This window comes from Amyelois transitella, chromosome 17 (genome assembly GCF_032362555.1).
Source record: "Amyelois transitella isolate CPQ chromosome 17, ilAmyTran1.1, whole genome shotgun sequence".
NCBI lineage: Eukaryota > Metazoa > Arthropoda > Insecta > Lepidoptera > Pyralidae > Amyelois > Amyelois transitella.
The window spans coordinates 3,555,607-3,582,974 of record NC_083520.1 but is presented as its reverse complement, the minus strand read 5'-3'; the positions used below and the strand labels follow the sequence as shown (position 1 = coordinate 3,582,974).

General features: G+C 33.2%; 1 protein-coding gene across 1 annotated transcript in view; it reads left to right on the top strand.

Annotated features, from left to right (window-relative positions):
* Nucleotides 1-1,111: 1,111 nt before the first annotated feature.
* The window catches only part of LOC106143425 (MOXD1 homolog 1), a 41,369-nt gene continuing 15,112 nt past the window's right edge, over nt 1,112-27,368 (top strand). Inside the window, exons 1-2 of the mRNA XM_060948881.1 lie at nt 1,112-1,274; nt 22,654-23,120. Coding sequence (XP_060804864.1) covers nt 22,695-23,120 — 426 coding nt within the window. The 5' untranslated portion in view covers nt 1,112-1,274; nt 22,654-22,694. The remainder of the gene's footprint in view (nt 1,275-22,653; nt 23,121-27,368) is intronic.

Genomic DNA, 27,368 nt, shown 5'->3' with positions numbered 1-27,368 from the left:
AGAATAGAGTAAGGTAAAATATCTAATCTAATACTCTACACCCCGTTTTTTCTGGATCACTTGTCTGGGTACACGTGCGGGTTTTTTATAGCTCAACATCAGCCCTAATGAACCGTATGTTCGGAAACGGCTACGGCAGGATATCCTGTATAAAAATAAAAGAGCTACCCCACACCTAAGCTACCGAATCCTACAAGCAATATTCAACTTAAACTCAAAAAGACAAAGTTAAGAATGCCTAAGTCATTTATCTTATTACTTTTGTGCAATGGTGTAGTGTGCATTCGAAAATTGCCGACGTCTGTACTGTTTTGAGGATATACTCATTTTTTTTCTTTGCTATTTATAAGATCCTTGGTAGGGTCGGTCGGTTTTTAGATGTCAGCTGTTTGAGCGATTCACAGCTGATTTAAATCTTCTTGTGTGTTTATATTATTTTAAAATTTATTTCAGTAATAATTTTATAACTTTAAGATCGAATAGTGGGATTTTGTGAATCCGATGTAGGATCTTTTTCTATATTTTCTCTTTAAGGTACATGCATAACCATGTATAACTCATGAGTTTGATATTCATGGGTAAAGCGTTGGTAAGGCATTATAATTATAAAAAATTCTTGCCACTTCTCTCATAACGACATAAGGGTATTAAAATTTTAAATACATATCTCATTATCTAGGCTTATTATGTTTAAATTTCATAAGAGACTTATTTTACGTACTACCACTTTGTGTCCCATAATAATTAATTTATTCCCGTTAAAACTAACAATGTAACAAAAACATAACAGCATTCTTTAAAAACAGCTCCAAGTTTGACAACCAGTGAAATATCATCAGTCATTCATTCATACTTTTCAATCCACAACATAGCTACATCCATCTCTGTTGAACTCATACTAACGCTACTACAAGTTTGATTCATCTTTCTCTTTCTAAATACAAAAGCATTGATAGATGTTAGTAATGATGCTCACAAAATTCACAAATTCATTCACCGCGTAAACTACAATTTCTGTGCCTTCCTTCCTTTTGGCGATTCGTTCATTCGTTCTCCACAACACCGCAATCAATTCAATCACTTCATTCAGTTACTTTAGTGTTGCGCTGACCGTTGTTGGAGTGTGTTGTGTCGCGCATGCGCCAATTTCGAACTGTCATACGAACGTAAATAAACAAGTGAACATTTTGTGCCAAATACTTTATAACTTTTCTTTTGTTTTAATTAGAAAGGTGTTTTAAAATAGTGTCTGACCTTGGCTGTCTCTATAACAAGTGAGTATCGTTATTTTTTTCGTACTTTTTCGCATGCCTGACTTGCCGGCCGGGCGGCACCCGGCTCTGATTTTATCCAATAGGATCTTCATTCTTTTTGTCAAAATTCCGCTTTTATTTTACTTGAAAACTAATGAGCTTACTGTGGGAAAATCCATTTAGTTTTGAAGGTTACCCGATCTTTCCTAAAGATGTATACCAACTGACAATGTACGTTTATTTAACCAAAGAGATACCTATTCATTTTAATTTCCAACATATTCGTAGGCAGGTAAAGAGTTTCTGTTTCTGAGGTAGGCACATCTTTCAGACTCCAACCTAATTACGTACGGTACGCTTAAAATAATTTGGAGCCAGAAGTATGTTTTTTAAACTAAAATATAAATACCTACATGTAGGTATTACCGCGTCACCTACTCCCTTTAGAAGTAATAAAACGTTGGAAGATTGTGGAATAAATAGCTGAAAATAAAGAGCTGAGATTTGGTACATAGATATTTAGGACTACCTACCTACTTATGAAAAGATTACAGAGAGGGAGAGAAAGATCTCTTTTCTAAGTTAGATTACGGTACCAACCTATACGTACTTACTACGTAGGTACCTATGTGTAACATCTAGTTTAGAAGGTCTATCAGTGGTTAAGGTTCTGACAGTGTCATGGATTGATTGTCCCGAGTTCATATGCGAGTCGCTCGGAGACTTTCCATTTCAAGCTCTAAAGCTGGCTTAGATAGAATATCATTGCGAATAGTTACTTACCTAGGTAACATAGATGTTACCTAGGTAAGTAACTATTCGCAACTACAAAAATAAGCGGGACATTTTTTTTTTCAAGAGGAATAAGAGCAAATAATTCTTTCGTCATAAGGCTTGCTTTATCAAGTAGGTAGGTACCTAAGTAGGTACTTGTTTACCTAGCTACCTAGATGCCATATCTATTTACACAACCGACGTAAACGATGTGTCATTTTATTCCTGCTTTCTGTTAAGTCAAAACTAACAGGCTAAGTTTAGGGCTATTAGCAGGGAGTCTCTTTTATTGAATTTAAGGTTATAGGTATGTTAAGACCAGTTCATACTAGAAACAAAACTTCACGACGCAGCATTTTATTTAAAGGTTGTAGGTATTTTGTCTATAAAACGAAAGATTATTATTTTGTTCCGCTCTAGTCTTATTGGTAAGTAAAGTTAATTAAGCTTATGTAATAATGGCGCGTCGCCTTCAGTGTCATTGTGAACTGATCCTTACAGTTTATTTTATAATAGTTACTTACCTACCACATTTCAAAAGATTCTACTTAAAATTATACTTAGCTTGGCTTATAAGGAAGTGCATATTCTTGAGTAAGCAGTTTGCTGTGGCAGTTCGTAATAAAATTAAAATCCATAAATCATAAATGACGCATATTGTTGTGCAACACTGATTACTCACAGATTCGCATTTAGCACTATCATTTCTAATATTTCTAATAATGAGTAAGATAGTCCCACTCACAATGAATGTGCCCATTTTGGTAGTTTTATAAGTTATACCTACCTGCCTAGCTAAAGCAAGACTTCATGCTTGTGGAAGAATTTAAAAATAATTTAAATGGTACCTACCTACTAACTCGGTGTTCTAGTTCTAGTTACCAAAATGAAGCATCAATTCATATAGGTCCCTTTTTAAGGTTCATCAAAATCTTACTAGTAAATATGTAGTTTCAGATTACTCAGTACAGAAAAGCTGAATGTTTATTTTCAAAAAACTTGTTCAGTCATTATTAACAGTAAATTAATAAAATTATTAGTTCGCTTCATGAATGCAATTTCGCACGTACGCATAATCCAGAGTTGTGAGAAGGAAAGTTTAGGTACATACCTTTCATTCCAGAAAAAGTAGGTAGGTACTTAGTTCTCGTGGAATTTGCCGCAGGCAAATTTAGTTTTGATACCTATTGTATTTAGGAAATTCCTTGCTTAGGCACTGCCTTTTTATACTCACTGTATTTATCTACCTATTTACTGTTAGCCCTTGTTGAAAGACAAGCAAAGGTCACCCTGGTCAATTGAGGATCGGTGCAAGACAAGAACAAGTTGTTCATTATTCTCACTTGGATATACATACTTACCCGTACTACCTCACCTCTATGCGCTGGTTCATACTGTACAGACTCCGTCACAGGATATTATAGAATAGGTTTCTTTAGATCTTAGAAACGACAGATAAGTTAAACAATCATTTCCTTCGCACTATTGTGTCTACGAATACAATAAAGGATCTTTCTAAGAAAAAAATAGTAGGTACCTACTTACTTACTTATATTGTCTGTAACTGTCTGGAAGCCGTTCAAAAAGTTACTTAAGATACGAATTAGATTTTCAAAAAGTTACTTATTATAGTTATAATTGCAGGGCAACATAACCCGTATTGGATCATGGTTCACATCCAATTAGTTGAATGTGCAAGTATTAGGTATTCTTTTTCTTCACCATATTTTCTCTCGCGAATGAGCATCAGTTAGCGATCAATAGTTGTCCAAATTTCATAAGAATTTAATTTCGGTTGTTTTTTTCTCCAATATAAAGAATCCTTACTTTATGAAACATTTTGTTGTCCGTTGTCAAACAAAACAAAAATAACTTCCTGTGCGCTCATAAAATGCATAGGATTATGAACGAAATTCCTCAACTCATTCTTTTCCCAACCGTTTAGTGTTAATTAGCGTTACGTGAATTAACCATGTTTCTTTTACTGTATTTGTTTTGGTAGAAATTACTGAAATGGTTGTAAAATTTCATATGAAAGTAAAACAAGAGTACATATTAGGGCAATTCTCAATTTAGTTTATTTATAATTAAGACTAGTTCTATTTACTCTTCTTAAGACTGCTGGCTCTATCTAGCACGTCAAGGAAAAAATATTATGTAGGTATATGAACTTATTTCTTTTCTTTAAGGGAAACTAATATTAATCTCTTTCCCGGAGGGGTAGAAAGAAACGATCTTCTCATTTCACTTGCCAGAATTCTTATAAGTATACTTCTTTTGCTTTTTCATATTTTAATAATCTTTTCATGCAAGCACTAAGTCTTGTCTAGAGTAGGTTTGGCCGGCTATGGATTATCATGGATTTTTTCCAATTTGACCAAGTGTTTACATTATTGTATCATTAATCATTAAAACTATGATTCATTTTATCTTTTTATTGAAGAGAAATAAAATTTCCATTATATAGGTACTTACTTAAGTTGAATTAGAAACATTCTATTTAATAACCTTGCCTTATGATAAAAACTTTTTAACTTCAAAGCTCTTACCTACTATACTTGCATATAACTCGTTTATGGTAACACTGACGCAGAATTACGACGACCGCGTCCACTTTATTACCTTTTGGGAACAGTACCTACGTGTAAATGTAATACCTACTCCCTTGGTTTGCACTGCATGGTCATCAGGGTCGAATGTTTACCTATTTAAAACAAAGGCAATTCTTTAAGAGTCCTCCAATCCTAGAGTGTCTCTAAGAAATCTGTGAAATAGCCCACTGACTATATTATATACGAGTATTATAGGTAGGTATAATGACAAAACCACAAATTCAATTTTTTACTCAAAATTCAATTGCTCTTATATTTGTCAGTCAAATCTGTTCTGTATTTTGCGAACAACACTGACATGATAATAACCTTCATTTATTAAGAGTAAGTAACTACGTAACTTATACGTTATATCTTCTTTATATTTAATTTAATTTAATTTATTTATTCAGATATCATGATCCACTTTGTTTATATAGGTACATCTTTAATTTTTTATCTGTTTCTCACAAAAGACATAAAATAATTCCTGAGAGTAAAATATACTACTTAAGTAGTACTTACTTAAAACACATTAAGACTAGTATGGTTTTTTTTAATATCATTTCAAGAGTTAGTCTTAGATAATAGACATTTGCACTTGTAGCTAGAAATTCGAGATGCCGATTGGGCTAGTCTGGCCAAAGCAGGCCAGTTGTGCATTCCAGTCGGTCTTGGAGACAATTACTTAGGAATGTTTCGAAATGTAGGCGGTATTACCAACATTTAGACCAGAACAAGACTCCTAAATAACTTAGGACTTTTTAAGATTGAAAGAGCACCTTTTTTACAAGATCTCGATATAAAAATAGCTGTTTTTGTAAAGATAAATAATGTCGATTGTAATGGAGGACCACATGTTAATTTTAGGACATTTTTTATGACGATTTTTATTTTTACTAGAATCTAGGACCTATATGAACTGCAATAACACTTTTTGGGACACAGTGGTGAAACATCAGAAAGAGGATAGAAATCTTGTAACATTGATGCCGTGTGGCTCCCGGCACCAATACAAAAAAGAATAGGACCACTCCATATCTTTCCCATGAATGTCGTAAAAGGCGACTAAGGGATAGGCTTACAAACTTGGGATTATTTTTTAGGCGATGGGCTAGCAACCTGTCACTAGTTGAATCTCAATTCTATCGTTAAGCCGAATAGCTGAACGTGGCCATTCAGTCTTTTGAAGACTGTTGGCTCTGTCTACCCCGCAAGGGATATAGACGTGACCATATGTATGTATGTATGTTTATGACTCCAACTGTTAAAAAAAATCAAGGATTACTCAAGTTCTATTTAATTGTGTCCTCTGATACATTGCCTTCTTAGATCTTAATCAGAATGGAGGTCAGTTATTCAATTGGGGGTTAAAGTACACAATGATGTGATTTTTCTTTTGTAACATTTGATATCAGGAAATCTAAATATAAAATAAGATTTAGTTATTCTTAGAATTAGCATCTCTGCGGATTTCATTTACATTCCAAATTTATTACGTAAAAGTAGGTACAACGTTATTTGCAAACGTCTAACTTCAGAGATAAAATCATACCTTTTATGTCATAACTTTGGAGAAATTCTAAACATTAAAGATGGACGTGTCTACTCAGAGTTTCATTACATTAATTATTGTTACAACTGAAATTTGTCTGAGTTTTCTTCCTGGGGTTAAATCCGGTAACATCCTGGACTCTCTGGAGAGGAGCCCGGTTTACGCCTTTTGAATGTGATCCTTGATTGTGTAAGTCAGGTTTTTACACGAAGCGACACTCGTCTGACCTCCGCAACCTTTGGTACCTAATCCATATGGATTATGGTAAAAGTTGCAATAGATGTATTTATTCTTTTAGGCGTATTTCACGACATCCACGAGATTGAGTGGTTCTATTCTAAAGTGCGGGAAACTACACCACACTGAAATTTGTCTGAGTATAAATAAGTTTACTTTCTCGGATTCAGATCAAACATGCGTTTCCCAGGAATGTTATTTGGGAATACGCGTGGGAGTTGAAAGGTGCTAATGATAACAAGGATCTGAAGTAAGGACGTTCGGTGTTAGAAAAACAGCGGCGAGTATTCAACGTGTTTTGCCTCTAAAATTAACTTAAATTTAATCGTAAAAATATGAGACATAAAGTCTTATTTTGTTTTTAGACAAAATTGTATACGTTCATATTGCAATTGTTTTTTAATGACTGCCGAAGAGTTATGCCTTCAAAAGGAGATTCAAAATTTTATAGTTTTAGATTTTAAAACTCCTATAGGAGTAAAATCGGCGTCTACGAATTCATATTGCAATATTTTTCATAAGATTGTAGAAGAGAAATGTAGAGCATAATAGTATTAATAATTCTGTGGCATAACGTGAAATTTATGTCGACAGTAGTGCGTCTGTAATCAACATTTACCATGTTTAAATCTTTTTTAAATGACGATTTCGAATCTAATGAATTCATGTTATTAATTTAGTAACTAGACAAATAAATCTGAATATAGGCATAGATATGTAATTCACATTAAATACTCAAAGAGCCTGGATTCAAAAAATCTCTGGGCGACATTTAAGTGCTACAATCCATTACATTCTTGGGTTACTACGTACTTATTAAGATAATGGTTAAGCGTACATGAAGGGGTCGGAAAGGTGAAATTGCACATTATCTTATAGCCTCTATTATCTTCAGCTCCCTAGTAAATTGCGCCTACAAAACCTTTTTATAACGTCAAAGCCCCTCTGACTTGTCAAGGTCAATCGTTCTAGTTCTAGTATTTTCTGTTCGTCCTTTGTATATGTCCAGCTGTCTAGCTTAGGGGAAGTATCACCTGTTGTTTTTATGTTTTCAACAACGGGCGTAACGGATTTTTTTATAATTCTTGAAGTTGTTAATCTTTATTGCGACTTAAGCATTATACAGGTAAGATTCTATGGGTAGAGCAAATATGCTCACATTTATTCAAAGTTAGCATTCTTAGAATTGAGTAACAATTTATGATTAATAAATTTTCTATTTATGACGTCTTTGAAGCAACATCCTTTACTGAAAATATTGCTTCAAACAGTCAGCTATCGCCATTATGATTTGTAAATAGCATACTAGACAAACAAACTAATAAATTAACAGACAATGAATAAACATCTTGTATGTCTGTATGTGACTCATACAATTTCATAACAAGACATGTCGTGACCGGTTCTGTCGTGTCATGAACTTGACTGATCTCCAACATTTGTTAGTCGGATGTCGTATTATTGTTTGGATTCAACTAATTAGCGATGACATAGTGTGAATTGATATTAATGCAACAGACGTTAGTAGGCCGTGTGAATTTTCTTCCAAGTGTTACTTATTAGTTTAGTGATAATTTGTTTGTTCGCTATTTCGTTATTATGTTTACTGAACGAGCAAATTAATTTGTCGAATATACCTATTACATGCAATCATTGCTTCAATCAAGCAAGCTTAAGTTATTTTTTGGCAAATTATTTCTGAATCAGTCTGTAGATCAATACTATTCATTTTATATTTTAATTTGATTGTGATTTTACTAATAATGCCTGAACAACTGGCATTTATTCATTATTTAGGCATCAAAGAGAATATTAAATTTTTTATCGAATCCTTATGAAGCAGCAGTTCAGATACTTAATATCTTTCATTTTTTTGGCGTTGATCGCAAGCAGTATTAGGTTGATTTTATCTTATTGCTTTAAAACATCGTCTACATCGAAAATGAGTTGAATGTTTTTTTTGAACTCGTTTCTTTGGAATTAGGTAGTCGAACCAATTACATTCTTTGGTGGCAGTCTTAATCTTTTTTGGAGGAAGTAACTTATTAACAGGTTTTAGTGCTGCCGCCGTCCGACTCTGATTCACTTAAACAACGATTCATAATAAGTGGAACTAATTTTTATCTTTACCTTCGGGTTACTGGTGTTTGTTTGAATTCTTGTTTTCTGAAAAATGATAAGTCCGTTCCGCTTAATTTGTGGGATCAATGAACTGGCGTTAGAAAATATTCCAAAGGTTTTTCGTCGAGCTTGTACAATGAATCATTCAGCCTTGACTCGTAAGAAAAGCTTTATCACAAAAACACGTTTGAAAAAAATGTTACTAGTTACCAGCTTAAAATATTAGCTGATTGGAATGAAAACATTTTTGTCTGTTACTAACTTGATGCCATAATGTATAGTGGCAAATATTTACGGAATTTATCAAATGACTGATCTTCATTTTGTAAGAAAAAACTATAAATCAATAATCAGGTGTGATGACATGCCACTAGTGGACACTAAACAATATAATATAACGCTTTACGAGTATTAGCTTGAATTACATAATCCAAAAGAACTTTTGTGAAATATAATTTTACATAGGCTAGTGTATGTTAAAAATAATTAACGATTGACGGAAATACATTGTGATAGCCAGCAAACTGGTACAGTTTCCTGAGAGAAAACATCTTGAACGGTAAAAATCTAGATTAACTGCTACGTGATTACACGAAATACAAGTGAACTCGCTCGATACAGTTTTAATTCATTCATTACATTTTGTTTCCGCTTTTAACCGAGCTTAACTTGTGCATCACCTATACTTTGTAATAATTTTATTCACGTTACTTTAACAATAGGAGAAAGTCTTTCATAAATTTATCAATTCAAAAAGCCGCCATTCTACAGATTTTAAGTGCGCAAAATTTTGGCTTGGTATTTTATATTTGCATCATCAACGAATGAATACCATAAAATTGCACTTGAAAATATCAGCCAAAATAGCAGATGTGAATTCACTTCATTGCACAAGCTGCAGTCAATGACCGAATAAGATAACTCAATGCATTATTCAAATAAAACAATACGTATCTCAAAGGATCTTTCAATTTTAAATTGAAAGCTCTGATCACTGATCACAAAAAGACCGCAAATCTTGATCCTGTCCTCGCTAATGTGTAAATTAATTTGTAAGGTATAATAAAACTAAATCGTGTGGCAATGCAGTTCGATTTTGTATCAGAATATATTAACATAAACTAATATCAAATGTACTTACCTACTTAAATTTAATCGAAACAATGTAATGACTGTTAAAGAAAGTTTTTGTTTTTCACGAGCATCATTGTTCACTATCAAACTAGACAAGACTAGACTAAGACAATAATCACACATATCAAACTAGCGATTATTGTACTTGTAATTAAAATTAGAAATCAGTGAAAATTAAGCTCAAGATTCCGTTACATACATACATACATACATACAACCCAAGCTAATAAAAGCGTAGTAAAAAGATCCAGAATATAGAGTAAATGATTTAGGCATTTTTGAATTTCATCCTAAAAAAATAAAAATCCTCTGTAATAGATCAGAAATTTTTCACCATAATTATGAAATGTCAATTGGATCGTTTGATATTACTTACATTACGCTTGCTTATACGCCGGATATCCTCTTCATACATACACTGAGAAAAACGATCTTTTTCTGGCTACCGTTTTACCTGTTCTGCCAAAGGGCTCGCGTGCCGAATTATGCAAATCACATCTCAAGCCTGATGATTTTTGGGAGGTTTCTAGCACGCGACCGACATGTTTAAAGAGTGTATAATGAGGGCGATTATGTTGCTGTACGCTGTTGGATTGTTAGTCTTTTATATTAAATCTTTTTAAAAAAACAATATGAAAGTACTCAGCCTCACGCGTTTTAGAAACGATTTAAAACATACCTTCGGTTATGCTTATAATAAATAGCATATTCTAGTGCAACTGCAAAATATCTGTATTGCCGTTCCTCAAAAAGAAAATAATATTAATAAAGATAGTAATATCAGAAACATCATTGAGATAATCCTTTAATATTCAATAGTTACTCAGTATAAAGGCCAATTGTATTTATAAATAATTTTCATACCAGACACTCTGTAAAGCAATTCATTTTGATTATCTCAATTTCGCTTCTAAATTTCAATGTCCAACTCTTCCTTTTATGTTTTGGATGGAAATCAATGGTCAGGCTTTGGGGATCCTCTAACGTCGTGAACTTTAAATGTAAGAAAATCTAATTTTAAAGCTATTTAAATGAATACTTTCGAAACTATATTAGGTACTAGATTAAAAGAGCGAATAATTTTATTTTCAATGGATAAACTCAAAAACTGCTTTACATCAAAAAACACAATATTTTATCCTTTACTACTTATAAAATTAATTGGATCATGCTCAAAAGATCACGTCAAATTATTTTTATATGATGTAAATAAAATTTGAAATACATGCTTTTCAGTACAGTTTAATTAGAAAATACGGAGCCGTCTTATTAAACTAAGGATCACTCGCAACCGCTTTTTTTCAATAACTACCTCGGGAGCTTTGCCTTGTGGCAGGTTAACTGCTGGTCAAATCACTGTTGATGATGAATGATTGGATTTAATGATGGCTCGGCTCCCAACCGGCAAGAGTTGACTTGAATCGTCGGTATTTTTTTGTGCCTGTGTTGGACTAATGAAATGCATAATTCTTCTTTGGAAGATGAGTAATGAACAGTTTCATTGCGGTCTATTTTGTTTGTTTCAATATTTAAAGATTCTTATTTATTGAAGTTTTCTTACAATACAATATAAATTATCTATATTGCTCATAACAAATTACATACATATGTAGTAGAAAAATAAGTACCTACATTACGAATATGTTGATCAAATGTTCATATTACTTACATTGTTTATTTACATTTTTCTGATTTATTGTAATTTTATTTATATATATAAACTTTTTCACGAATATCAGATCCGTTTCAGAATTTCACAAAAAAACGGTCGGCGCGAATTTTGAATACGCAAGCGAAATTAGGGTTGAATTTGTAAGAAAATCAAATGGACACAGATGTGTGCGATAGTCTTCAGGGAGAATCGTGATCGGAAATTTTTAGTATTTCTGAAGTATGTAATTCAGCATTCAGCAATTTTACTTGAAGTATGTATTCATTCAGCAATTTTACTGTATAGAAAAAAATTTACAAAACTCATTATCATGATTGTTTTTGCTTATAACTTTTATTACTTCTGTTGAAGTTTCTGTTCATATCTTCAATACGTAAATAATGCTTATATTTATTAAGTTAGAAAGTCATTTTGATTAAAGCCAACATCACTTTGTTCTTTAAACGCATATAATTATGCATGAATTCTTTTAGAAAACTATCATTATCGTGATCTTAATAACTGTTATTTTTATTAATGTAAGGTCTATTATACTACGACAGTGTTTTTAGAACTGGTGGGCGAATGAATGGTGCGCAGGAGTTTGTTGACTGATCTGTCATTGGACTGGTTATGATGTAACTCTATGTGAATGACACTGACGATTCAGAGTCCTCGTGGCTTGTCTAATTTATTAAATTTATAGCCTACGTGACTTAGTAACACATTAAAATTTCAGCCAATTTAAAAAAAAAATGTAATTAGTTTGTCTGGAGCCAGGACAGTTTAATACTGGTTAAAAATGTTTTTGGATCACGTCTTATCTTCTGGTTATACGATCCGAGGATCTAGTCCAGGAAATGTACTGAAAGTGTACTTACTTAGTACTTGTCTAGTAATCGACCTCATAACGTTTCAGTATTATAATAATTATGAATCTCCAATTGAAATGTTATTTTCTGAAGTCCAATAGCGTCATTTAAACAGTGCTCTCCCGTGTTAGTTCTCAATCTCTACCGAATAACAAGCAAAATAAAGGAAAATATGTTCTTAAACTAAGTACCTACACATAAAGTATTAAAAAATTGTCCCTGTGAGGAACAAACATAGGGAGAACATGTTAAAGATGACGTTTGAAAGTTTAATTTTTAATTATGTTTCGCTAACCTTAGCAAGTCAAAACATTTAAATATCAATCTTAAAAAAGATAAGGATATTGTTGCAAGAAATTCAATTGCTCGCAGAGATCACACAAATGTCATTTTAATATTGAACTGAAGACAAATCGCAAGATGCGACAGTGCTGGCAAAATCTCAGCTCAAAGTTGAAACAATTGTGTGACAAGATTCGAATCTCATGATATTTGAGAATTTATAAAAAAAAAATGGTATGATAGATGTCTTTGGCTTCTTAGTAACGAATATGTAGTCGTGGTGTACGTATTATTAAAGTTTCAACGTATACGTGTAGGTTCTTATTTGTGTATTGCATTTATTGATCAATTTGTCAGTTTATTACCTTCTTTTAAATTCTTTTAATCAATGTCTCTTAGCTGATATATACTGCATATAAATACTGCATGACTTCAACACTTAACTTTAAAATCATGTAATTTCCAGCGATAACGGTCAAACTGTCAATTTGCGTTTCTAGCGAAAGTAAAGAGGTTCGAGTTTCCGAACCCGAAATTCGAAATTCAAACAGGCATTGTTCGGCGTCTTCATTCACCCGTTCTCTTCAAAAACTGGCAACACTACTGACAGGTGCGTTCCCGTCGTGCCCCTTTTTTTCAACGTCCGTCCCTGCAACGTATTTGAGAAGAATATCCTATGTCTCAGTTAGTAAGCTTTTCGATTTTGAACTTAATAAGCCCTTACTTGAACGTCAATCTTGCGTTGTAGAAATTATAAAGAGGTACAATAGTAACAATGAATGGATCGTTTCCCTTACAATATGTTGCAACGGTTAAAGTTTCTGGTTGTTGGAAACGGAGCTGTAAATTGTCCGCTTTATGTTACAATTTCACTTACACGGCGTACTTTGGTATATCAGATATGCTATAGTACGTATAAGGTTTGTTTTGATTTATTTTTGGACTTAAGAAATCTCAGCCGCGTAAAAAGAACCGGTTTAATTTTAGCAAAACTTGCTCTATTTGGCGCTGGATCGTGGAAATTAGCGATTCATAATATTGGTATTGCCTAATTAACATCACCACCTTTTAGGTGTACATATTTGAAATAACGTTAGTGTCACCTAATAGTTTTGATATTCAAACAAGGTAATGCTTAAATTATTATCTACTAGTTTGATAGACTTATGATAGATATCATGCTAACATGATTTCTACTATAAGCCTATGTTACAATCTAAAGTATATGTTTAGTAACAGATCAACCTGGAAGTGGAGAAAAAATTAAGTTAATTACAGATTTAGTAGTATTTTGTATACTGCCACAATATCTTGATTTTTTTTCTATCATATAAATGCTACTATAAGGTGATTCCATTCTTGACAATAAGATATGTCTATTCGTTTTAAGTATATCTTTTAGGAAGCTTCTGCGATGAGAAAAAGAGAGAGGAAAAACGACTAGTTCATTGGACGCGGCGAGAAAACATTTGCAAGGAATTTGCTATATTCCACTTCTAAAATCTGTAGATCTGAAAAGATTCCTCAATTTGTGTGAGCACACTTATCTCACGATTCCAGAATCGCTTTTTGTGTGCTATTGACGGAACAAAGGAGATTCCGATATTGAGAGGTTTCTATCGACTGTCTTAGTTTTTTTATATTGAAATCCAATGATATCAGTTTTCACACGCTTCCGTTAATAACTTCTACATTCTCACGTTTTCTTTGTAAAAGTGGATTAATCTGTATTTGATATTTGATATGTGGTCACGCTTCGTTCTTTATTATGATCATTGTAATAGAATGATGAAAATAAAACAATATAAGCCAATATGGTTTGGAAATCTTTAGATCATTATAATTTGTATCAGTTAAAAAAATAGCAATTAATTTACTGCTAAACAGCATCTGATTGACAAGTTACTCGTAGCCACTAAAACTAAAGAATTAGACGTGGGTCGGCGGACTAAAACATTTGCCTTAGATATCTGCAAAAAAGCCTGAGAATATCTTAACTGGATATTCATCAGATCATGATTCAAACTTAAACCAGTCTCAGATATAAATATTGCAATAATCGTAAAATCTATACTGACGAGATCGGCGAAAGCATTGGCTGTAAATTGCCAAGCGAAGAGTATTCGATGTTTCTTTTTATGGCACAATGGAATACCAAAGAGAAATGGGTATTTGTTTTAGTGGAAAATTATGAGAAACAATTTCTTATTTTAAGATTATTCACTATTTTATCCTCTTTCTCATTAAAGCTAGATTGAGTTTTTGCATGCTGTGAAATTATTTAATTATCTTTTTCAGTGGGTATCCTATGTCTTATCGAATTTATATCCAGCTCATTAAAACTTGCACCATTATTTAATTATATTTATGATTAAATTCTTATAGGTTTGTTATATGAATTTAATACTTTGCCATAAACCACACGCCCAAGTTGCACATATAATACTCATAATAAAGCAATACCCAAAATAAACACTAATTTGAAAGCAAGTATAATTTGAATTTCAAATAAGATTTGTCTGGTAACTTTATAAATTCTTAGAATGGACATTGTAACTCGACCTCTAGAGAGTGTCTGAATCTAAATAGAAGGACCTGGATTGAAATGGAAGTTATGGCAAATAAGTATATTCAGAATAACCATCCCCCAAGATCCCTTATAAATTGCCTTTATATCTTAATTATTATTTGCTGTTCATATTGTATTTCGTATCTCCCGATTCTTGACTCCAAGCAATATTATGGGCACGTAATGAACTTATTAATATGAATTTGTTCTTTGTTCTCACACAATGAGCTTAAAATCTGTCACTGTCTCTAAATCGTTTTAAAAATTCAAGTAATTAAATGTGTGGCGTCGAAACGGGGTCTCGTTTCTTTGAATAGATTTTTACTTTTCCCAATAGCATCTAAAATTCCATCTTCACCTGCCCATTAACCCCAAGAGTTTCTTCGAGGTGATAAACGATTTACAATACCCGAGCGAGTCGAATCGGAAACAAGGCCGTCGTGGTAGAGTGGCGTGTTCTAGTGTTAATTACGGAATTGTGGCCGTTTTGCTACGGAACCTCCGCAAGTCATTAACGGTTCCACCATGAAGAGAAAGATTATGGAAGCACGCCAGCTGCCACGCACAATCAATTGCTTTTTTTAAAGTGTTAATCCGTTGCTGTGCTGGTTCAACGCCGCGGACCAAACTGTCAGTAATCCGCAGTATTTTTTTTTGTTTTAAATTCTTGTTTTGTTAATATGTTTGATATTTATATTATTGGTTCTAGATTGCCATTGAGTTTGCTTAAATTTTTTGACATATTCAATTCTTTGTACTTAAGGTACCTACGTATATCAATTTATCTTTGGACGTCATGCTGTTGGAGTAACTTTTTAAATAATGCGTATCTCTAAAGCTCTTCTGCTGCATAATTTGAGGACACCCAAACTTTGTGTTGAACACAAGTACTTTAGCCATCGTACTATGGATTGGATCCCATTCAACAGTAAACAAAGGGAGCGGTGTTACGTTGTAGACTAACAATAGACCATATATCAATAGGAGTTTGGGGCATTGTCTCTTGAAGGACTTATTCATAGAGCACTTATTTCGAAGATCGGTTGTAAAAATCTTGACTGTTTTTTTTTTCAATGTTACGCGTGCTAAATAGTAACAACTGCTGTGATGCGCTTACTTTGTTTCCGATAAAATTTGGTCCTTTAAAATAAAAAGAAACCCGGAAACAGAAAAAAAGGTATAAAGGTAAAATGTAGTTTATTTTATCGATTTGATTTCGTAAGTACTAACCGATATTTTTATCGGTTAAGGGATTGCCAAAGAAGAAATTCAGTTAATAAATAATTAATTATTCTAACCAGAACATAAGCTTCACATTGTTCAATACTTATATCACGACAATCACAATAACATTTTAAATTACTCGCATTTTTGTATCCATCCTTTCTTCTTTTATAGCCAAATCGTGTAAACTTTTTGAGGTTTTATCATCTCTTTAACTCAAAAAGTGCTTCCGTTTATAGCACTAATACCTGGTTCTGTTATCCGTAGAAAGCCTACAGATAAAGCATTGTTGACGTTTTTGTGTTCCAGTTGGCTCACGCCCATTGCTCCGTGGACGGTGGAATGTTCACGGTCCACGGGTTCTTTCGTAACAGTCTTCGACGCTAGTGCAAATGTTTTTGTGATGTCTTCATGCATTTGTACCGGATAGTGTCAATCGGTGTAACTTATAACAATTATTTTCTTTTTATCATACATACAGAGTTCTGTATATTAACATTAGGTAGACACGTCGCTTCAAATTTCTAGTGATAGCCTCGTGGGTTTTCCTTCATTCTCTTTATCAAGCTCGTCTTAGCTTTTTTCTGGTTTTCTTTTTTTTTTTTATAGGTCATGACTTCTTCCGTAATAGTCTTTGATGCCAGTCCAAATGTTTTTGTGATGTAATAATGCATTTGCACGTGTCAATTGGTGTTACCATTCACAATCATTCTCTACATGGCATTATTCTGTTTAAAATAATTGTCTATTCATTATTTTTATTAATAAGATGTTCAGTGGTATAATTTTTGTGTTTCTCTACTTCTGCTATTGGCTGGAGATATACTGACTATTCGCTACCGTTGGGGTTTCCTTTGTTTTTCTTTGTTAAGCGCTTCTTGATATTGTTTTCAAGGTTTTCTTTTGAAGGCCAAATTAAAAAAATCCGCTATCTTGATCTCCTAGCTGGTGTAAGGGGAAACTAGTAAAATAATTAAAATCATCACCATCTGTATAGAATGATATAAGTCACTGCCATTATTAGTCCGTGTATACTAGAAGAATACCATTAAATTTTTTAATATGCTACTGCTTTTGTAGTTCAAACATTTCCCTTTTTTATAATAATTAAGGTAAGTCTTTAACATAAATTAATAACCTAATCTGTACATTTTTGTATAACTAAACGGTTTCTAGCGTGTTTGCGTCAGATGTAATCGTTATAAAATTAACCAATCCTTTTTAATCTGTTTATGTATTTCAGGAGCCATAGTCACCAAGTCTAGTGCAATTATAAACTTTAATCGATATTCCTGAAGTTAGTCTTAATCAGATTTGAAGTAGCTACCGTTCCATACATAATCATTAATTCATCCAGATAACCGGCCTCAGAATATGCTAGATCCAATCAATTTCGTGGATCTGAGAACAAATTCGCCATCCTGAGAATACTCGGAATGTCAGATCGTGATTATACAGGTGCAGGGCCGTTGATCCCGTATGCTTGGATCTCTGTGATTTCAAAATTAAAGCCTTCTCATATAATCTCGAGGATATAATCAACAGTAATAGCGATTGCGTCAAAATTAAGATCTTCTTGAGCTACCTTATTTAAAGACATGATCAGTAACTTTGAATTTTCTGCATGTGCGATTTTTTTTTATTTTCGTGAGCCATGTCAATGAATATAGTAAGCATTGGAACTAATTGATATTTCGGGGCTATAAAATATGTGCGGTGAATGGTGTTTTGTGATTTTACAAAACTAAATGTATCTCTTGCGTGGATGAGAAATCAGAAAAGTTATTAATTGTTTTTCGTGTCTGAATAAAGTCATTCCGATATGTAAAAAAAAATATAATACTTATATCTTTAATCTATAAAAAAATATTCCATTAGGATTTCCGCTTAATGTTTAACTTATTATAGGTTAATGAAAGTTACTTTGATCATGATTGTTTCAGGCTTATCATAAACAATTCAAGCGATTGACAATGGCTCTGGTAATCCAATTAATATGATTACCTGTATTAATTGATTTAATGTTCAATTGTTTCTACTGATCTCACGGGTCCCAATTAGTATCGCATAATTACAGGTATATTAAATTTCTATGTGTTTAGTCACTTGTGATCAAAAGTTGAATTATTTAAATAAGTAGGTATATAATAGCATATTCTTTATAATTTCACTAACATTTACTTAAAATTGAACTAGTCTGTTATATTATGTAAACCTAGAACACCTTTTAATTAATTACCTAGCAATTGACAATTAGCATGATTCAACTTAAAATTTCTTTAAAATGTTATGTCTCGTTAAGCTAAAATGTGTCATGTAACGTGTACTCATCTCACGTTATCATTTAAAAACAAAATCTAAAGAATCACAATGTGTCCTTGTATAGATTTTGACCTTTAACAGCTCTTAAAAGTCCACTTCTGGACTAAAGCCTCCCTAAAAAAGGGGGGATTTTACTCACAGTCACCACGTTGGGCAGGCGGGTTGGTCACCGCAGTTTCTATTGATTCTATGTTGTCATATCAGCGTATCTATATACGCTATGGTAGGAGACGCTGCTGCCCATCTCCCGCTTAATCCCTTATTCGCCTCTTACGATATCTGCAGAAAGATATGGGGTAGTGCTATTCTCTACCATGCCGGCACCACTCGGCCACAAATTTTTTCACGATTTTGAATAAACAAGGGAAATAACAGATGTCGTTTTATTTTATGAAGCAATTACATTTTATTTGCTATTTGGTCCATCCATTCATTGATTACTGTTTTGGAGATATCATCCCCAATCGGTTTACTTTGGGACTAAAATAAAGCATGAAATATCTATCGGATTTTTTGTTCATATGGAATTTTCTGTTTTGAAACGATAAAGAGATCGATGTAATGGATCTTTAAGGCACACAATATAATTTTCGTGTTTATGAAACATATCGTATGTTTTTAAATCTCTCTTTCCCTTGTAAAAAAAAAAACTAATGAATAAGTTTAAACAGCTAGTTGGTCGTGTTCCAAATTTTATTCTCGTTAATTCTTATCGGCATTAAAAAATAATTTATTAATAAATGTTATTATTTAATTTGTCACTTCCGATTATAGTTTTGTCAAACACATAAATCTTACAATAACCACACACGTCCATCCTATCACAAGCTTTCGTAGTTGCCCAAAAAGCTTTCTCCATAATTACCCGAAATGATAAGGACTGGGTTGTATTGTGTTGTGGGATAGTCGTCTGTTATATAAACAACTTCCATATTGGATTTCACCGAATGTAAGGCTTTTTCTTACAAAAACATACTGCGTTTCTTCAGAAGAACATTTGTTTTCTTTGTATATTGAGCGTAAATATTGTCAGAGTTTATTGGTAATCGAAATTACAACAATGGTTAATATTAAGGCATCCTAACAATTCAAAGGAAATTGGATTGATTAATGGATACGGATTTTATATATATGTATAAACCACATGTTTTTAAGGATATATAGAGCCAGTAGTCGTAAAGATTTGAAGGTCACATAGCTGGATCATTTAATGATAGTGAAAGATTGCAAGAGCATTGCTAAAAATAAGAAACTAATGTTAACAAGCCTTTCCCATGATTAATTTAACAATCTGCGCGAATCAGCGCTGGCTCAAATTACTCTAAAACCTGTCCAGTAGGTACCTACTCCTTTTTGTTTAGAACGCCAGATATTGACTTTAACTGTATTGAAACTTTAAAAAAAGTAATTTATGCAGTATAGAGCTTCTTATAGCTATCTGATGGAAGCCGCTCGTGCGTGCTTTGATTAATTAGTCAGATGCAAATTGCAAGTCAATTAGTTGTATGTTATGTCCGTTTTGTTGATTATGCGCTATATGTTCCGTATCGTTGTCCTATTGTATTCCAGTGTATGGGTGACTGCTCTAATAGGATGTGGGGCTAATCACTTATATCGATAAATACACTCTATTATTTAGTAAAATATTTCAATAATTAATAATAAACAATATACCATGAAGGTATATTGTTTGGTTATTGTTATAGTTTTTAAAAAAATTGTGTTTTTGTAATAATTGGTTGTCTATACCTACATGGGGATTCTCAAAATATTAATTACTTTTAATAATTGACATAAGCTTCTCAATTTTTAATCACTAACTAATATTCATGTTTTTTCTTGAAATAAACGGATTATTTCAAGAAAAAAGTTCTCTTTTTTGACCATGAATTATTATTTTTATATCTACGAAATTTCATCCAAGTTAATCCATTTTAGCCTTAGTTCCTATAAAATGTATGGGAACAATGTGAACTTGTTAATGTTCTACAATAGACATATTTGAACTTGAATCGTAGGAGGTCCTTTACACCAAACGACCGACAATTCCGTCCAGAGAGACCTGTAAAATACACCATTTGTTTATAACGAGTATCGGAGCGGTTTCGACTTCCTTCCAATAAGTGGATAATGATCTTGTTTCGCCGGGTGAGACCGCAATTGGTGTTTTTTGTAGTAGTTCGACTTTCCGTTCTATTTCTAATGTATAGCTGTAGGAAGGCGATCTTCGATCACCTATCTATAAAACTAATAAATTAATAGTGGACATCTTATCACACAGATTGAGTTAGCCCCAAAGTTAGTTCGAGTTTTTGTTATGAGGTACTAATTCAACGATACTATATTTTTACATCTATTTTAGTAAATACTTAAATAGTTAAACATCTAAGCCAGCCTTTAAATAAAGATTCTTTTCCATAGAGATCTGACTGTTTTAATACTCGTTATAAAAAAGCATATCTAGTTATAATAGATTTGTTTCTTTATTTATTGAATTTAATGAAAATATGTGTCTTGTAAAAATATGTTTTCTCTTTGTCAGTTTTATATTTTTAGAGAGAAATTGTTAAATAAATTAAAACCAACTTTTTAAGGATTAAATTCAATAAACAAACGTTCTACTTTCAGCTTCAAATAGAATTAGGTCGATTAATATTTATGTCAGCTACTTAAGTAAAATAAACCGTTTCTTTTCCTTTTCGTAAAACGTTTTCAGTGCTAAATCAACGGTAACATTTTCCTTTAACTTTATTATGCAAAAGATGTCGTTCTCTTAATCTTGTAACGCAAAGAGACCCGTATGATTTATTCACAGATATACTAAGATATTCGACTGGAGCACACATGTTGCACAAAATAAGGGCACTACAGAACAATAACTTTAAAGGATCGGTATGGTCACACAGTGTGACCATACCGATCCTTTAAATCTGTGAATGGAAACCGCTTCCTCCGGTCTTTTTTCTACCTTGTACGACTACTCCAAGGATTTGATTGACAGCAGCAACTTTTTCCTTTCGCATCTCACACAATCGACGCGACGGGGAGTTAATTCTTATATCCGAAAACTTGAATCGTAGAGTTCTAAAATCGCATTTAAAGTTAACAACTTTTTCAGACCTGTTTCTGACGAAATAATTATACTTGGACGTAAACATAATGGATCCTTATTCTTAAGGAACTAGTTACTTAATGAAATGGAATTCGTAGATATATTTATTTAGTCACTTTTTTGTAATTTGCTGTTGCTCATCCAAATGTAACTTGTCTATAATACCAAGATGATACTTCTACACTCTCACTATTTATTGCGAGAAGCCAAGTTTTTGCTTAAACCGAATTTCTCACGTTTATTTTTCATACTTCCTCTGGTTGTTAGTGGAATAATTAAAACGATGCTTCATGTGAGAAACAAATGATGATTGTCTTGATTGGAAGCACTCGAGTTCGAGTGTTTTTGGTGTAAGACAATAATTGAGACAATAATAAAGAAATTATTATGTTAATAAAGAATCTTTTGTTCTTATTAATATGTTTGCATGTTTATCTAATAGGAAATACATTTTGCTTCCATTTTTAAGGTGACTCATTTGGACAATGGCGCCAAGTCATGACTAGTATGCTAATGAAATTAAAAATTATAGCTGTAACATTACCATTTGTTCAATATTTGTGAAAGGAGGTGGAGGTTTTATGAGCGAGGTTTTTAAGTGTGTTGTATGGGGACATCGCAGGATGAATAGTTTTTGTTTGCGAGACTCATGGCCGTAAGGGTAATACCGGAAATAGTACCGGTTTCTGCTGTATATCCTGGTTCAACCAGTTTGTAAAATATGGATTGATGTAGCTGAGTATTTTGGTAATGGCGATATGTAATATATAAGCCCAGTTATGTTTTAAATGTTGTATTGTTTGGATAAGTAAATATGATGTATTTTCAGTTTTATGAATGCTCTACATATTAAGAAATATACCTTTTTGGTTTATGAAAAACGAAGAAGGAAGGAGAAAAAGTAGCTGTGATTTTTAGACAATGGAATAATAAACTGTATTTCGTTTTTGTTTCAGATTAAAAAAAGGAATGAGAAAACGTCATTAGAAGCCCAAAAATGCACCTACAAACTGTCTTAGCTTTAAGCGCAATTCTGCTTTGCGATGCAAAACTGCCAAAATTAAATCAACACATTTTCCCAAATGAACTATCATTGAAACTCGAACAGAACTCGCAAGGTTTTATAAACATTAAAAATGAAAAGACAAGTCGAATAGTCGATCAATACAAAGTGCGACATCGGCGGGAAGTGTTCGATTCGAACGCGTTCGAATCTCGTTTGAATTGGACGCATATAGAAAGTTTGGACGAAAATGGTGATTTCGTGCTGAAATGGATAAGTTCAAACTCAGGAGTGACTTTTAGACTGGAAGCGAAAACCACTGGTTACGTCGGTTTGGGGTTAAATTCAGCAAGTAATATGAGAGGCGCCGACCTGGTAGTCGCCTGGGTTGACGACAGGAACGAGAGAGCTCAAATTTTGGTGAGTTTTTATCAAGACTGCAACTGTTGCATTATTCTCACGGTGGTGTGGTCTGTTTTCTCATTAATGATCGTATAATTAACATTTTGTTTTATTCGTGCTTATTCATATTGTTTGTTTTTCTGCGTGTTTTAAAAAGCTTCATATTATATGAAGTCGTTTTAAAAGTCCCTAGTTAAAAAATCTCTAAGCAATATATCAAAAATAAGTGACAAATATTAAAGGAAAGCCAATTTTTTTTCTAAGATCACTAAGGGTATTAATATACCACTTTTTGTAGGAAGGCTGCACGGCTTCACGTATTTCGTTACAAGAAAACACGCAAGCCCTTCTAATTTTGCACCGTTCGTGTTCGGTCTCCTTAATTTATTATTTAATTAAAAGCGTTATAATTTGTCGGGGGAGCAATTTCACCCACTGAATACCGACACGTTTCGCCTCTAGAGATTGCTATTGAAGGAATTTATGAATAAAGCGTTCATAATTCTTGCGTATGTTTCGTAGAGATATGTTTTCGTACTTATTTGAAAAAAAAACCACTAAAAACTAAATGTTTCTCCGTAAAATCATTTTAAAATTTACATGCATACATTATTAAATGGGATTTTTAATTTTTGTAGAAAGTGAGATCTCTCATTTTAATTACTTTGTATCAGTGGCTTACTGCAGCTTAGAACAGCATTTTAGAATTACTAAACTCTATTAATATTCCCTGTATTGACCATTTTTTTATTAACTTTGAAATTACTGTAAACACAAATAACTTCTGGCAAGATATTTTGTCTGAATTTCATAGATATAAAAACATTCAAATGATTTCACAATTTGCTGATGTTTTGTATATGTTCACGCCTATAAACTTTCCATTACTCTCAGATCTTCACCGAAGAAAACTAAATAAAAGTTAGTTTGATTTTTGAGTAGTTTACTGATATTGCTAAAAATATCATGTTTTTTATATTTCGCTGCTTTATTTAAAATACTTTAGATCCATGTGACCACTAAACACTCAACAAGACTTGACACCAGTGCTCTTTGCTCTGTGTTACTGCGGTTTTCGATAGACATGTCAACGTCCCGGGTACCGAACCGTGACGGCCGACACCATCGTCTTGTTTCGAGACATAATTGCATACAATCACAGAGCAATCTACCATTTTCTGGCGTTCTTTTTAGGTGCCACTTTTTCCGGTAAACGTCAACTTTTTTTTTATTAAAACTTTTAAAGTTATAACTAACATGCGTAAAGCGCCAAGTTTTGCGCAAGACTTCGCTTGACGCGTGACAATTTTCAAAATCTTTCCTTTTTGGATGCCTGGTCTTTATAACTATCAATGGTTACGTCAATTTCTATTATAATCAGTTACTAACATAGTTATAGCTGATGATTAATGGATGTGTCACATTTTTCACCACATATAAGTTAGTTTCTAGCTTTCTTTAATAGAAGCTACAAATGTTATATTGTTAGCTAACTTCATTGTAAAACTAGGGATTAGTTTGCCAGCTGTCTCCTGCAGCATTGTTCCTAAACCGCAAATTCAATTTGCATATGCAATTCTTCGAGAAATTTATTCTAGATGTTAGATTGTAATGTTTTGTAAGCGAGTTTGAATGTATAGTGCTCTTTGTAATGCTAACCCAATTGCTTTTGCATGATTAGTGACGAATAAAAGATACGCAAATAGGTTTATTGCTGAAAAATAATATACTATCAACCAATATATAACAACCTTTTGCGTAACTTAGTGATTAAGTGATGTTTAAATGACTCCAGCCAGAACCATTGAGCCTAGGAACATCTAAACTTATAAAGAACGTTCAAATTGTTATTGTTCACATATACCTATAAAAGTCTACTTTATTTTTGTAAATTACTCCAAAATTTGTCTGTCTCTTGCCATCGAAACCTTTTTGTAAAATGTGAAGGTCACATTTATTAGCGTAATAAGGTTATTAACGTAACGTTACCTTCATTAATTTCGGAAAATGTTTGCTATTCATCATGTTCTGGTAAATGGAGTCCTGTATTAAAAATAGCCTTTAGAGGAAACGCGAGAACTAGGATTCTTCTCACTTATTCCGTTCTTATCATTGTATTTCTCTATTTGATTGTTAGCTGTTTTCTTGAAAGCTGTGACGATTTCATGACTTTATAATGACTGACTGACTGTGTGACATTCAATGCACAGCCTTAACCGTGTTGAATTTTGACATTACCTACATGTTGCCTAGGGATGCACTTCAAGAAATTCTCGCAGAAGCAGAAATTGACGTGATATTTATTTCACGCGGGCGAAATAGCGGGCGTGCTCTAGTGTTTGTGATGATTCATTTATGGGCACTTTCTGATAGAAACCTCCGGGGTGTTTTCAATGGTGTTTTTCTTTTAATTGACTAACATGAAATAAATAGGAAGATAGGTATCACCATAGAAACATCTTATGTTTTGTCCGAAGGATTGTCAACTTCTTCTATTTGGAATGCTTCATATTTAGGAGATTTTGTGCCCAAACTCATTTTAAAAAGAGCGTTCATTACCGTGGGTTTAAAAGCCGTACAAACGCCCTCGACGTAACAAATGGTTAACCACTCCGGTACGGAATCCGGGCTTAGTTAGACAGGTACAGGCGAGCGCAAATGGTATTTGCATTTATTTTCTTGCTTTGCATAAATTTAAATGTGTGTACCAAAAAAAAAGGAATTCATTTGAGTGGGAATTTTTCTTACATGCTTGGTGCATGTACTTGTTGATTTCATGTAGCGATCCTACTGATAGGATTTTATTTAAATTGAAGTCTCCGTAATGTTAATGTGCAAAACAAAAAAAATCTTATTCGTTTCGGTAAAGGAATCAGCCCCATGATAACTAATAAATTATCTTAACACTCTGCCTAAATTGGTTTGGACTGATTTTGACTATAAATCACATGCTTTATATTATGCTATTTAACGCTTGATTACACCAACCGGACATGGCAGGGGAAATCCGGGATTCTGGGTTCCACAAAGAGTGATTATCTAAAAAAAATAGGTCGGAAGGGAAAAAGTACTGCGTGACGATGATGATGCCGTTGTGGGACATTAATTTCGTTTAATTATGATGTTTGGTAGCTGTGTTAGCTTAATTATTATGTGTTTGTGTCAAATTATTCGCCATTTTATATCAGTTTTGTCAAAAAAGTGTCATAGTTATTTTTACTGTGCGTGGCTGTTCAATTACGAACTGTTGGCTCTATCTACCCCGTAGGATAAATACAGTCTCATTCCTACCCCTCCGGAAAAGAGGCGTGATTTTATGTATGTATGTTCACATATTATTAAATCAAAATAAAATTAGTAAGCGACTTGTTCCTAAACGCTTTCGTCGTGAACTCTCAGTATTTGTTTATTATCAAATCCATTTTAAGTTGCTGCTTATTTATTCAGTTCAGTTTCATTCGTGTGCACGACAGTACCTCGAAGTCCTGTCACACGCACCAGGAATTACCTATTTGTATCTGAACCCGAGTATTACAATCACGTACAGTGACTCACCCAATATATTACATTACTGTACCGTATACATTACCACGTACAGTACAATATGTGTAGGTGAATGTACTGCATTCGAACCGTACATTGTCACCTAATGAAAGGTGTCTTTTTACTTATTCTTATCATCGTTCTCTTTAAATTTCTCCTAACTATAGTCCCAGTTACATCCTCACCACTCTGGAGAGGAACCTGGGGTACGCTCATGACCATTGAAGATGTTTTCAAGAGAATCCAATTCAAAAATAGTCATTGGTACTTTATGGCCTAGGTGGGATTGGTATCTGTCTTTTTGTGTCTCACGCATTTTTACCGGGCATCGTGTTCTATATATACGTATTTCTACACATAAAAAGCGGAAGAGTCTAGTTAGTTTTTTCCAACTACCTCATTTACACCAAAATGCAACTAAAGACCTAAATCTCACGAGAGACCTCATCCAATTTTTAAATTATCGAGTAATCCAATGATATCCGATCCGTAGCTCTCAACTCGTTGGACCATACATTTTTTATCGACTACACTCAGTTATCGATACAAGCGCTATTTTCGATTATTCAAAGTTGATTAAGTGCAGGAAGTGCGTCTAATGCATAATCGATTGTTTTTATAAGTCTTTTTTGAGGCATCTTTTTTGTTTTGGTAAGACGATATTGCTATATCTAAAACCCTTACCGTTACCCTAACCCTTACCCTTACCTTCACTAGAACGTT